At 62.3% G+C, this 13709-nt stretch overlaps 1 protein-coding gene across 9 annotated transcripts in view; it reads left to right on the top strand.

Annotated features, from left to right (window-relative positions):
- NOL4L (nucleolar protein 4 like) overlaps positions 1 to 13709 on the top strand; it is a 60338-nt gene that overhangs the window by 37544 nt on the left and 9085 nt on the right. For 7 of the 9 annotated variants that reach the window (XM_080558700.1, XM_080558701.1, XM_080558704.1 and 4 more), the window contains 2 exons: positions 3173 to 3314; positions 13411 to 13682. In XM_080558700.1, coding sequence (XP_080414826.1) covers positions 3173 to 3314; positions 13411 to 13682 — 414 coding nt within the window. The other 2 variants (XM_080558707.1, XM_080558706.1) reach the window with 2 other exon arrangements.

Consider the following 13709-nt stretch of genomic DNA (forward strand, 5'->3'; position numbering starts at 1 on the left):
GTTTCATTTGAAGTTTGTTTACAGGAAAGAAGAAATTAGCAGAGAGAATTCTCCTGAGAACCCAGAGAGGAAAAAGAATGAGCTGCCTGACTCGCAAGCCAAAAGAGGGTGGAAGGGTAGATTAGATTTACCGTATTGCTCCGAGTTGTAGCTGTTGCTGCTGTTCAGAAACGCTTCCTTGTTTGCCTGGACAGCGGAGCCTGCTGTGAGTCTCGGTGTTCAGCCAGGTTACTGGCGTTTGGAGAAAATTCGGGGCTGCCCGCCCTGCCAGGTGTTTTGATCCCGTGGCTGGGTGCTTCGGTGCCGGGAAGCTGTGCCGCAGCCCCCAGGGTCTGGCTGGCGGCTGCAGGGCAGTGCTGGGAGTCACGGCTGGCATGGACGGGCAGCAGAGGAGGTCGCAAAGCCCGGCTGTCCAGCCCCGATGGGTGTTGCGAGGAGAGAGCGTGCCGGTGGCTGCTGGTGGCCCCGCCGGCAGCGACGAGGTGGGTGCAGGGACACACCGGTTGCCGGAGCCACAGCCGGGGCTGCCAGGGTGTGCAGCAGAGCAGCTCCCCGGGCTGCAGCCCCGCTCAGGGAAGAGATGCAGAGGCGCAAGGAGCTCCCGGGGCACCGTCTCTTGGTGCCAAGCAGCGGGGCTCCTCCAGCAGCTCACGCTCCAGGCTCGGGCTGGTCGCTGCCGGGACCCCGTCGAGTTGCTCGCCGCAGCATCACCGGCAGCGTTAGCTGGGCATCGCTTGGGGTGCGCTCTGCTCCCGGACCCGTGCGCTGCCGGGGAGGTTTATCCCAGTTGCGTTTTGGATGAGGGTATTAGTGCTGAAAAGCAGGCGGCCTTGGCTGAAAGCAGAGGGTGACACCGGGGACACGGGGATGCTGTGCTGGGCAGGGTCCCGCATCAGCAGCATGCTCCCTGCTGGTGGCTGGAGCGTGGACCTGAGAATGTGCGGCGGCCTTGTTTGTCTTGAGTCATTTATAGCTTATCAGTTTCTGCTTTGATACCCGGGGTATTTCTAATAATAGGCTAATGTTATTGCACCTCGAGAGAATCGTACACATTTGTAAAGCACTTTACATAGCATGTGCATGCAAGGCATCTTCGTGGCTCTGATTTTCTGACTCGTGTGAGTGCATGCAGAGCGTGCTGCCTCCTGGGCTACGTTCGGGTGCTGAGGCTGGGCGTCCTCTGCAACGCGAGCCCCGCGAAGTTACGCCTGAGCCAGGCACCGTCCGAAAACCTTCTGGTCGCTCCCGGGGCTCCTCACCCTCCAGCTGCCAGGTGTTAGGCTGTGGGCAGCAAGGACCTTGGCATTTGTGTTTGTCTCTTAAGCTCCGACAGTAATCTTGGGTAAGCCTTGTGCAGAAGGCCAGACAGTAGGGTGGCTGGCTCCCTGTAAATGCGTGCAGTAACGGGACTATAAAAGCGTGCAGCGGGGAGACCTGTGCGCTCCTCTCCTGTTCGTGCAAGATGGAGTTTGCGGAGAGGCAGGATTGCTTCCCGGCTGGGGCAGCAGCTCAGTGTGCCAGCCGCAGCATGCCTCCCGGTGCCTCCCGGTGCCTCCCAGCGCCTCCCAGTGCCTCCCAGCGCGTCCCAGTGCCCTTCCAACGTGTCCCAGTGCCCTCCCAGCACCACCTGCCCTGCTCGAGCCCCGTGCAAGTGCAGGCTCTGCACCGGGGGCCCCTTGCATGTGGGTGCGGTGTGTGCGGGCACCCCGGTCCCGGGGCAGCGGGCAGCTGAGCCGTAAATTCCAGGAAACTCCCCGGGAGGCTGGGGGTGGCGCGAGCCAGCGCCTGCAGCTCCTGCCTCGGGCCAGCAGATGTGTCTGCAGGGACAGGGAGCGGGAGGAAAAGCACAAACCTGTCTTTAAAGACGTTTATTTGTTCACAATAAAAACTGTCAGCCAGAGGCAGCCAGACAGGGCAGTTTTTATGAGGCGCAGCCTTACGTTGGAGGGGTTCTTGCCAATTGCTTCTTACACGGAAAGGGAGCGGGTGGTGTATGTTATCTCGGGACGAGGGGAAGGAAAGAAAAGGAGCTGAGCATTTACAAGCCTTTGAAATACTTCAATCAAAGGAAAGCGCGGTTGAAAGCGCTTCTGGAAACATTTTTGGTGTTCCCCTCCACCCCGCAGCCCTGGATGCGGTCTCCGTCCGTTATTTTGGGAGGGCGGCTGGGGAGAGGAAGGCAGATAAAGGAATTGCCGGCGGGGCCGTGTGGATGCGGGGACGCGCATCTGCTTCCTGCGAAGCGGCGTGCTCGGCTCGGAGGGCTCGGCTCGGGGAGCTCCCCCGGCCCCTCCTCTCATTCAGGATCTCAGCACTGCCTGGATGGTGATGGTTTTGAAATCCTGCGGCTGACCTTTCCGGCTCTGGAAGCGATCCAAGGGCTGTGTCTCGAAGTACTGTAAAGGTTAGCCAGAAGGGAGAGAGAAAATGTCCTTTCAGCAGCAGGAGTGGGAGAGAGGAATGTAATCTATGCCGCCGGGAAGCCGCTGCCGGGGCTGGCAGGGCTCTCCTGCCCCAGGCGGTGCCTCCCGGGGCGGGCAGGGGCCACCGCAGCCCCTCTGCCAGTGCCGGCCTCCAGCCTCCAGCCTGGAGGAGCCTCAGCCTCCCAGCCTCGGGGTCCTCCCTTTGCTAACACATCCCCCTTCCCTCCAGGGGCCTTTTCTGCAGCATCGGGCAGTTGGGGGTCGTGGGGACCGATGGCACCATCCCCGGCTACCCCTCCGGACGCTCCCCTGCAGCAGATGATTCGGTCGCGGGGAAAGTCTGCGATGTTTTACGGAGCCGTTTTAATGGAGCTGCGCCCTGGCCCCAGCTCCCACATGCCGCTCGCTTGCCAGAAACATGCTGGTGTGGATGGAGATTAAAGGGTAAACTCCAGGGCTCAGCCATCCGCTCCTACAGGATGCGAGCTCTTTCTAATTGTCCTCAATTAGAGACAGTGCCATTGCTCAGGCACGTCTTCAGGCAGGAAGCAGAGCTGGGGCGTTCTCCGCTGGGAAAACCACCTACCCCGGGGCTGCTCGCCAGGGCGCGGGGCCGGCAAGTTTCCGTGGGGTGCAGGAGCTGCAGGCCGAATGGCTTTTAGGAGGGCGTGCGGTCAGGAGATGCTAGAGCCGGAGAACGGAGGAAAGGAAATAGCTCAGCGCGTTAACCCTTTCCCGCTTGCCCCTAGGATGAGACATCGGTGAGCAGCGAGGACTTTGATATGAACGACTCCACATGGATCTCAGCTGACCAGCACCTGAACTCCAGCCTGAGCCCCAGCCAGGACGAGAGCATGCGCAGCCCGCAGAACCTGCACGGCCAGGAGGACGGTGAGTGCCCGCGGCGGGCGGGAAGAGCTCGGCGCCTCTCGCTCAGGATGTTTTTGTGACTTATTAAACATTAACCAGGCCCTCCTGATCAGGTGTCCCACCTGTAGGATGGATTTCATATCAGCACAGGCTTCGAAGCCTTCCCGTTCACCTCCAGGTTGCTGTCAGCCGGGGCCCTCCCCAGCTCCGGGCTGAGGGTCCCTGTGCGGGGACATGGCCCCAGCTCCTCCTGCACCGGGTGCTGGCGTTCCCCAGGTGTGGCGAGGAGACCCCTTAGTCCTCGGCCTGCCGCAGGGAGGAGACCAGCCCTGTGCGGTACTGGCCACGGCTTCCCGTGCCTGGGAAGTTGCCCTGTGGGCAGCATGTGTGGTCCCCAGGCAAGAAACGTGTCCTCTGCAGGAACCGGCCGCAGCGAGGCTGCGGGGTGGCCGCGGGGCCGTCTCCTCGCTTTGGGCAGGCGGTTGGAAGGGGCTGGAGGTGCTGCACGTGGGATGGGTGGGAGGCAGCCTTCGGTACGAAGTCGTGTTGTGTGACTTCTGTGAAGCGAGCTGGTTTAAAGAAATGCTCGAGTAAATAAGTGGTAGAAGTACGAGTTCAGGTCAGAGTTCATCTCCGTGATGCTTGCACGCGTTCGGTGCTTGGACTGCTTCTCAGCCTGTGCTCGGGAGGTTGGATCCCTTATCCACGTCTCAGATGCTGCTGGGAGGGCAGGAAGGGACTGGGGGCAGCCCGGGCTGTGGGGGGGAGCTCTGCGAAAGGGGACTGGGAACCCCCAGGAAGGAAAGGGCTTTTGTACCCGCGGATCTCCCTGGGGTGCTCTGTGTGGCCAGAGGCAAGGTGACGGGGGGGCTCCGTTCATTAATCCGGTGCACCATGGCACCCAGTTCCTATTGCGAAGCTGCACTTTGGAGAAGCTGCTAATTTTAAAACTGTCCAGGAGCCTCAGCGGGGATGTGAAACCGTCCGGTGCTGCGGTGCCCTGCCCGGCAAGGCTGTGCCAGGGCTGTGCCCACGGTGCCGGGAGGGCACTTGGGTGCTCGCACCGCTCCGGGCGCTCCGGGGCCAGGCTGCGGGCAGGGCTCCCACGGCAGAGCCTCGAGCACCACGGCCTCTCTTACCCGTGGCCTTTCCAGGTCTCTCCATATCCCCTGAACTTTGCTGTTCTCCTGCCAGGACATTTCAGGCTTGCGGCTTATCCCTCACCACTGTGTTTCCAAGTCTCATTTACAATCTAGAATGACACGGTTTTGAACCCTTTGCTCAACACTATTATTCACCAGGACAGTAATTTAATAAGGGACTCACGTATTTAGGCAAATCAAGACATTCTCACTCAGGCTAAATCCTTTCTCTGCCCTCTTAGGAAATGCGTTCAATTTTTCATGCCCTGTGATTTTTCTTCAAAAGCAGGTGTACTCTTTGGGGCCCTTCTTGGCTCCTCTAGTTTCTCTGGTAAGGTTCAGTTGTGAGTGATGAAGGACAAATAGCTCCTTCCTTTTGTGAGGAGTGGAAGTGAACTGGAAAAAGGCTAAAACAGGTCGACTCAGCATGTCAGAAGTGGGGGAGTCAGGGTAAGCAAGCTGAGTCCGGGGTTACTAATGAGGCCCTTCCAGTAGAAGCCCAGCACTGGGGTTTCCATCAGGCTGTCCTCCTTCAGGGGGTGTGTGGGGCCGAACGAGAGGAGCCCAGTGTTGTCACTGCGGTGAGGATCCATGGCTCGTGTCCAGTGCTGGAGCTGCAAAATTCAGCCCAGCGCTGCTGGGGTGGAAGGCCTCGATCGGCCCCTGTATCGAAGCACCGCTCCCAGGGGGCTGCAGCCCGTGAGAGGCTGCGAAGGCGACGCCGTGGCCCGGGCGAGGGGAGTGCCGAGGGGGGACCTGAAGGGCACCGGGCTGGAGGAGAGGAGCACGGCGTGGAGAGGGGGCATCGTGTCCCGAAGGGAAAGGCGAATTACTGGCATGAGGAAGTGAATGTATATGAATTAAGATGTTGAGCACTCTTCAGTTTCCTCTTCTCGTGGCCCATGAGAAGTCTTTTTAAAGAAGCAAACGTGTTTTCCCGTGTTCATGCTGGCTTACTTGGGCTGTCCACGTGCAAGACTCCCAGGGAAACCAGTGTCAGCAACCAGCACTTGTAAGCTGTCCAAGGGGCACCGCACGGAGGGCACAAGCCGTGGTGGCACAAGGGCTCTGTTCAGGGTTCTTTGTGCCTGGTCTCCTTCCCCTGAAAATCCTTCTCAGGTTCTGAGCTGCTCCCGTCTGCCGTCGTCCACCGGGAAGGGTGCCTGGAGTGTGTTTTCTGTGAAAGGCTTCCTAAAGCATGGACTTTTAATGAAGAGTTGCCTGTTTGGACAGCAGTATCATCTGACACGCTTTTTTAAAAAAAAGCCTTGTTTGGAGTGCTGAAGCACCAACTTCAGGTCTTCTAGAGGGCTGCAAAGAGCGTACTCTCATATGACACACAAGCACAGCCGCATGAAATCCAGAAAGGCGTGAGAGCAGGAAACGGTTGTCCCACGCTTTGATACACAGGTATCTGCTAAGTCTTCAGAGAGCTAAAAAGCAGCTTGGACAGAAGCCAACGCCTTATTTTGTCTGCGTGCCCAGAAACCTTGGCCCGGTATAACCACGCTGCAAACAGCGTCAGCCTTTGGAACAGCGGGGAGAACAAATAGGAGCTAATGGCTTCGGGAGGTAAGGGATAGCAGAAGACACTGTCGGGAGAGCATCGGCTGCAGAGATGGGGCTCGTGTTGGGACGTGTGGACGTAGGGACCCACCGCAGGGTGCAAGAACACAGGGACGCGTTGCAGGACGCGGAGACGCGCAGCAGGATGCAGGGACACGGTGGGACGCAGGGTCAGACAGCCCTGAGCAGCGCCGCCGGCACAGGCACACACTTGCTCCTTCCATTTTCCTTTGTTACTCATCCTGCAGGCCCCAGCATGGAAAACGTGAAGCTCCCTGCAACATCCCTTCCCCATAGGATGTTACTCACAGCGTACGTGCCCCGCAGGAAGCCGGTGGATACCCAGAGCAGCAGCAAGATCAACATCAACTTTTTGCTGCTGGAGCTGAGCCATTGTGCAGGACATCCTGGAGGGACGTGGCCGTGGGAGCCAGCATGCGTTGGGAGCAAAACGCCCCCGAAAGCGGCGGCGTTGCCCTGACCCCACACCCATCACCCTCCCCGAAGTGCCGTGTGCCGGGTGCTGCCCTGCCTGAGCTGGTTTCAGGCGTGGGCAGCTGGGGTTGGGAAGCCAGGGGAAGGGGCTGCCCCTCGCCCCCGTCCTTCTGAGCAGGCAGGCTGGCTTCCCAGCGCTGGTTCTGCCTCCCTGCGGGCACGGGGCTGCTCCGTGGCACTGCCCTGGGACAGATCGCTCTGGGTGAGGTCCCTGCACGCCGTCCTTGGTGCCTGGCAGCGTCCCTGCTGAGTCTGGTCTGCCTGGAGCAGCAGGCGCTAATCCAGACCTTGGAGAAAGGACCTTCTTAACCTGCTTAGCTGTGAACGCGCACGCTCGGCAGGGCCGCCCTCGGGAAGGCTCCTGGGTGCCGGGGACGTCCCCTGGGAGCGCTTCGAGGAGAAGCCACGGGGATGTGCATGCGGGCGTTATTTCTGGATGCTGTCCCGGGGAGCGGGGGTGCTTGTGGCTCCTCAGGACACCTGGGGAATGGCAGGGGCAGCACAAACTGTCCCACCTCTTCTGGCACCGCACACGTGCCGTGGCTCCTGGCCGCAGCACCGTCGTTTCCCAAGGTGCCTCTGACTCTCTGCACATCTCCAGGTTCCCTGCGGTACTGACACAGCAGAGAGATTTCTGGGGAGAGGAGCGAGCCTCTGGAAAAACGCTCGCCAGAAGCCGGGCAGTGCCTGCACGCTGAGCCCGGCCTGCCCCATGCCGCAGCCACCCCGACGGCTCAGCCGCAGAGCGCTGGCTGCAGGGATTCAGCAGGCCCTGACCCCATCTGTCTGTGCTTTTCCCAGGCTGCCAAATTCTCACTTTTCAGGGCTCCCTGCACCAGTGTGGGACTTCACTCTCTCAGAGACCCCAGCTTGGGGCGAGGAGGCACCACGCAGGGCCGTCCTCCCCGCTCTGCCCTGCCTGGGCCGTATGGGGCCGGTGGCTCGCTGTGCCCTCACCTCTCCCCAGGGCACTTCTGTTGATCGGGGGGGGAATCAAAGGCCCCCTCCAACAGCAGGCACCCTTGTTCCAGCCGCTTCTGGAGCCTGAGGAACACAGCGTGGGTGCTGAGGGACCCCAGCTTCACCCACCCTTGGAGCTGAACGGGACGCCAGGCTCCCTGCGCCTGCCCCCAGGTTGAGCTCTCATCGTTTTGTTTATCCTGGGTGCGAACCCAGCAGCGCTGAGCTGGGTGCCTCTGATCCTTGCGCCCCCACCTCCATCCCCGAATCTGAGCATCCCCAGCCTGCCCAGCAAGCGGGGCCGGCGGGGCGACCCCTCAGAACATGCCTTGGCTAAGCAGGGTGCTCCGAATCCCTTACCCGCTGCCACCATCCTGGCAGCAGGGACAAGGGAAATCCAAGCCACGAGGCCTCCTGCAGCTGCGGTGCGAGGGAAGATGTCTGTCGCGAGGCCCCCCGCTGTGTGGCCGCTCCCTCTGGCCGCGGGAGACGGCACCGGGGGGCACCGGGGGTGCCGGGGAGGGGCAGCGGCCGCACAGCGCTGCCTTGTCCGGCCGGGCCCGCCTGCGGCCGCGCTCCGTGCCCAGCCGTGCCAGGTGTCCGGCTCGCCGGGGGCTCCGGGAGGGCGGGCGGAGGACGGAGGTTTCGTCTGGGACCTAACGAGGTTTGCATTAACGAAGGAAGACAGGAAATACAGTGTCTTAACTGGATGCTGGCCAGCCCCACTTCTCCGCATCTCCCATCGATGTTTCTTTTTTTCTCTTTTTTGCGCGTCTTGGAGGAAATCAGCCGGGCAGGACCTGGAGAAAGCAGACGTCCCCTCCGGCCTCTCAGCACCCTGCCCTTGGGTGCTGAGGCCCTGGAACGCCGCCCGCTTGTGCCTGATGAAAGCTGTGCTCCTGCCCAGCAGTGGCCCCCCGCGAGGCCCCCTTTCCCACTCCGTCTCTCTAATTTGTATTAAGTATCCCTTCCTCGCAGGCTTTCCTCCTCCCCTTCTTCCCCCTTCTCGTCTCTTTTGTGAGTGAATAATTTATGGCACTTTTCATCTTCCTGGCTGTTGTTACAGTCAGACGTCTGTGGGATGCTTTGAACACTTTTGACAGTCGTTTGCAGGCTGGATGCGAAGCTCCAGCCCGTGCGGGTGACACGGCGCTGGGCACGGCCGGCGCTGGGCACGGCCACCTCTGCCACCACCATGGGCATGGGTGGGCACAGCTGGGCAGTGCGGGGAGCAGGGGGCTCCCCGGGACCCCAGTGCTCCCAGTGCCGGCCATGGGTGGGTGGGCAGGGGCTGAGCCCCCGTCCTGGTCCCGGTCCCGGCCGGGGGCTCGGTGGCCCCTGCCCCGCCGTGGCGGTGCGGGGCTGCGGCGAGGTTTCCGTGGGCCGCTGCCTCTTACATAAGCTCATTGTTTTCCAAGTCAAAAGAGGTTTTGTCTTCGCTCTGGAGATGTGACAGGAGGAGGAACAATTTGCCCCATTCATCTTTAATTCTGCCTTTGGACAGCAGCGCGGTGGCCCTCGCTGACATAGACGTTAAACCCAACCACTTCCCTGCCGTAAAATCTCCCGGGGAGCAGGTGTTGGAAATCTCCCCTTCCCCTCCTGATCTCTGCAAATCCAGTGTCACAGAAATCAAGGATAATCCAGAAGCCTCTTCAAAATGAAAACGCTGAGCCCTGATTAATTCATTTAATAAGTGACTGATCCCCTCCTCCCCCATCACCACTACCCAAGAAGCCATTTTGCTTCGACGCTTCCCTGGGATTGGCGCAGCCGGGGAGGGACGGAGGCCACAATAGACCCGGCGCTGCCTCCCCGCTCCGCAGCCGCCGCTCGCCCTCGCCCCTCGCGGTGCTGGCGCTGGCGTGGCCGCGGCAGAAGGGAGCGGGGATCCCGTGCCGAGGGTGCTTCCACCCCGGCCCCTGCGCCCGTCCACGCGCCCGGCTTTCAGGGGCTCCTCCGCCTCCATCCCCCCAGCCCGCGGAGCCCCGGCTCCAGAGGTTCGCTTGGGGAATGAAATATTTCGCTTCCCAACTGAAAGATCAAACCAGCTCGAAGTGACATTGTTTTTACAGTTCCATCTGCTTCAATTAGGTCGTGGGGGTGGAGCAGAGGGGCTTCCAATTATCCTCATTAGAGGGGCTCCTCGCTCAGCCAAACTCCAGCCGCGAGCAGAGAGCTCACGAGACTCGTGCTGGTTGATAATGAATATATTCATGGCTGCACAGCCTGGCTTTGCTCTCCTGCTGCTCGCCGAGCCCTGCTATTTATCTGTGTATTTTGGGCGCGCTCTGGGAGTTTGCAGCAAAGCTCCCAAATCGCACAAGTTTGGTGTGCGTGTCTCAGCGGCGGTGGTGTCTGGGAGCGCAGCCCTCCCTCACCCCTGCTCGCGGTCCCGCAGATGCCCCGTCCCCGGTGGAGGGTGCGTGGGGCCAGGCGCAGGGCCGGGCTCTCTGACAGCACCCACTGCGGCCAAGCGAGCCCTGGGCCCAGCACCCAAGTCTGTTCTCAGCACCCATGCAAGGGGGGGGGGTCTGAATCCGGCTCCCCCAGGGCACCTCTCGCTGCTGGCCGTAGGCCGGAGCTGCCCCGGCGCTCCCTCCCGAGGGCTTCCCCGTTTTTAAGCTGGCTGAAGCCATTCCCGTTCTGATCCGAGGTCCTCGGCAATCTGGATTTGCAGCCGTTTCTCTGCCTACAAGACTGAGATTAATCCACCGTTCTACAAACAGAGCTTCTGGGAGAGCGTAACCCATAAAAGTGAAGAATTAAGAAAATTATCTGTAGCTAGTGGGTTTACAGACCTCGCTATTTACGCCCATTCATCCTCGGTTTAAACGAAATTGTTCTTGCGGTAGGTGCTGGTCCCTTATGTTCGATTCCCATTTCATTTCTGTATTCCACCTGAATGGGCTCCTTAACACCCCTTCGTGTTCGTTTTCAATATTTTTTGTCTGTAGCAAAGCCAAGGTTTGTAAATGCGGTGGGACTGGCTAGAAACCTGGTTTGCAGCTGCTGTGCGTGTTTTGTGCAACGCAAAGGCAACCCCGAGACATCGGAAGCCGGGAGGGCCATGCCTCCCCCTGCACCCTGCCCGGTGTGAGCAGCTGGCACGGGACCGGTGATGCCAACGGGGCTGAGCTGGGGGCTACGGGGAGGCTGGAGGGGTGGGCAGGGCGGTCTGAGGATGCCCGGAGCAGGGCAGAGATGCTCACATCAGACTGGGGATGCTCAGAGCTCTGCGAACTCTTCTCCCAGGTGCTGCCTCCCTCTGTGCCCCCTGCCCATTGGGGGTCTCTGTGCTGGGTGCCGTGCCGGGGGGCTCCAGGGAGCTGACGGGAGGTCCCTGCCATCGACACTGATCGGCCGTGTGGTTGCTGTGGCTGTGCCCGGGCTGGCGATGGGGCCTGGTGTGCAGCTCGTGCCTCTGCGCACAGCAATAATGCTCCTTAATCCCCCCGAGAGGCATCGCAGGATGAGGCCGGAGCCTCCCTCTGAGCCCTGGGAGGAGAGCAGGGGGAGGGACGAGGCTCAGCCTCCAGCAGCCCTCTGTGCCCCTGCCACCTGCCCCAAGCTGGCATGGATCCTGCGCCCGCACCAGCTGCATTGCCCGTGGATCCTGTGCAGTGCCCAGCCCCAGCCGGATGGGATGGGGGAGGCAGAGCCGCGGCCAGCCAAGGACACGGAGTCCGTGCTAGGTTTGGCCACAAGCCCACGTGCCTGCCCCATGCGTGCGCGGGGCAGGGGGCTCGGGTGTGGAGCAGCCGGGAGAACGTGGGGGAGCTAAGCTGGGGCCGGCAGCCTTGCTGCTGGCTGCAGAGCAAAGCCTGCGGGCATCTTCTGTGCCCCCAGCCCCGGGCAGCAGCTGGCAGCACCTCCGGCATCGTGCTCGTGCCATGGGCCGGCTGCAGCACCCCACGGGGCCACGGGCATGGAGGGTGCCCGGGGTATGCACTCGCCTCAGCCAGGAGCCAGGGTTTCTGCCTGCTCCCAGACCATGAGTGGGTCAGGGAAAGGGAAGGGACGGGGAACTCGAGCGGGGCTGTTTTAATTCGGGGGCTTGCAGGGGTTGGAGCAGTCTTGGCGCAGGGAGCGCTCGTGCCTGCGCTGGGGCGGTTCGGGACACGCATGGCCCTGGCCGGCCCCCACGGACTGTTCGGATGCCTGAGCGTCCTCAAGTCTGTTTATTTTAAGGGATACAAAGTCCTGCGCTGCTGCAGCCTCCGCAGGGGTCACAGGAAAGTTCGCTGCAGCCTCTCATTAAAGTTCCCTGCAGATGCTGGCCGGGGGCGGGGGGGGGGTGGGAGAAGGAGGAGGAGGAGGGTGGCAGCAGCCGGGCACCGTCCCTCTGCCCCGCGCCTGCACACCTTTGGACTCTGAGCCCGTGCGCCGGCAGCTGGCGGCACGGGGCCGGGGCCACCCCACAGCCCGAACCTGGGGCTGGGGACCAGGGATTGGGGACCGGGGATTGGGGACCGGGGACCGGGGACCGGGGACCAGGGACCGGGGACCGCCATCTGCTTGTCACCGGCTGCAGCTTCTTTGTTCGCAGCTCGGCGCACACTTGCACAGGAAGCGGCTCCCCACGTGCTTCGCCCTTTCCCTCTCGCGGAGGCACCTAATGAAATAAAGGATTTACTGCAGCGAGGGGGGGGGGCAGGGGCAGGGGCTGAGCGGGGTTTGAAGATGTCCTCCCTGGCCTGGGGTCGGGCTCCTTGGTGGGCGTGGGGCTGCCGGCAGCACAGGGGATGGGGACGGGGACGGGGACAGGGACGGGCTCTGCTGCAGCCAGGCAGAGCAGCACAAACGTGGGAGGCTTCGGACGGTCAAAGACCCGGGCGTGTGAATGGACGGAGAAAGAGAAAGCGGGGCTGGGGCAGGGGAGGGTGCGTGGTGCCGCCCGGGCTGGGCCCGCGGGGTGCGGCGAGGGCGATGTTTTGCATGGGCAATGGGGCACTGTGGGGAGGCCGTGGCTGCCAGCAGAGCTTTGCATTCGGAAAAGCAGCAGCGGGAAGAGGGAGGGCAGGGAGGGATGGGAGCGGCCGCCCTGGTGGCCCCGGGGGGGCTGAGCCCGGGAGGGGCACGGCACAGGGGGACGAGAGAGCCCCAAAGGGGGCTGCGGTCGGTGCGTGATTGGTGCTGGGGGCACGGGGACGTGGGCAGGGAAGGAGATCTTGTAGGTTGGGTGGGTCGAGGTCAGTTGGTATTGAGCTGGGAGGGACAGGCAGGAAGCCCCCTGCCCCCATCCTCCAGCAGCATGCCCGAGGAGCCTTGCCAAGGGGTCTGCAGGCTGTTTACAAAGCTCCCAAAGCTGCTTGCAGGCTGCACGAGCCCCCTTTTTCCTCCCCAGGTGATCCTGCGCTCACACACAAGGGGCAGGTCCTCGCTGCGGCTCCCTGGGTGCTGGAGTTCATCTCCTCCCTCCCGCGCCGGGTCCCAAACCGTGCCAGGTGCACCCCTTGTGAAAGCCTTCGGAGGCGAGGGACCCAGGCGGGGAGAGGAAATGCCCCTTTCTCCTCCCTGCAATGCAAACAGAAACCTAAAAGGACCAAATTCCAAAGTTCTTATTCAAGCCCGGGCGCCGTGGCCCCGGGCGGAGGTGCGGACGGTGGGACTGACACCTCCAGAGGGACAGGGGGACAGGGGGACAGGGGGACAGCTGGCCGCGGTGCAGAGGGTGCAGGGAGCGGCAGTGTCCGGTGGCTCTGAGGAACGAGGCAGCGGAGCCGTAAAGCGATGGCCCTACAGCCTCCGGCCGCTGCCTGCGAGAGTCCGGAGCTGGCTGTGCCGTCTGTCCCTGAGCACCTCGCAGCGAGGCCAGGCCTCTCCGAGCAGCACCGCGGCCGTGCTGTACGTCCAGCCGGGCTGGGGGGGGAACGTGGTGGGGGGCCGGGGCTGCCACCTCGGGGCCGTGGCCCTAGGGCATCCGCGGGGTGACCGTGCGTCTCTCCTTGCAGATGACTCCTCGTCAGAGAGCTGCAGCGGGAATGGCTCCTCCACCCTGAACCCCTCCACCTCCAGCAGCACGCAGGGCGACAGCGCCTTCCCCGAAATGAACGGCAATGGCACCGCGGCCCCCATGGACTTCACCGCCTCCGCCGACGACCAGCCCATCAACCTCTGCGACAAGCTGACGCCTGCCCACGTCACCCCCTCCTACCAGTCGGACAGCTGCAGCACCGACGGGCTGCGCAGCAGGGTCAAGTACGCGGTGAAGACCACGGCAGAGGTACGGGGCTGGGCTGGGCTGCGCGGT

The sequence above is a fragment of the Anser brachyrhynchus genome (assembly GCF_964034855.1).
Source record: "Anser brachyrhynchus genome assembly, chromosome: 16".
In the NCBI taxonomy this organism is placed as follows: Eukaryota; Metazoa; Chordata; class Aves; order Anseriformes; family Anatidae; genus Anser; species Anser brachyrhynchus.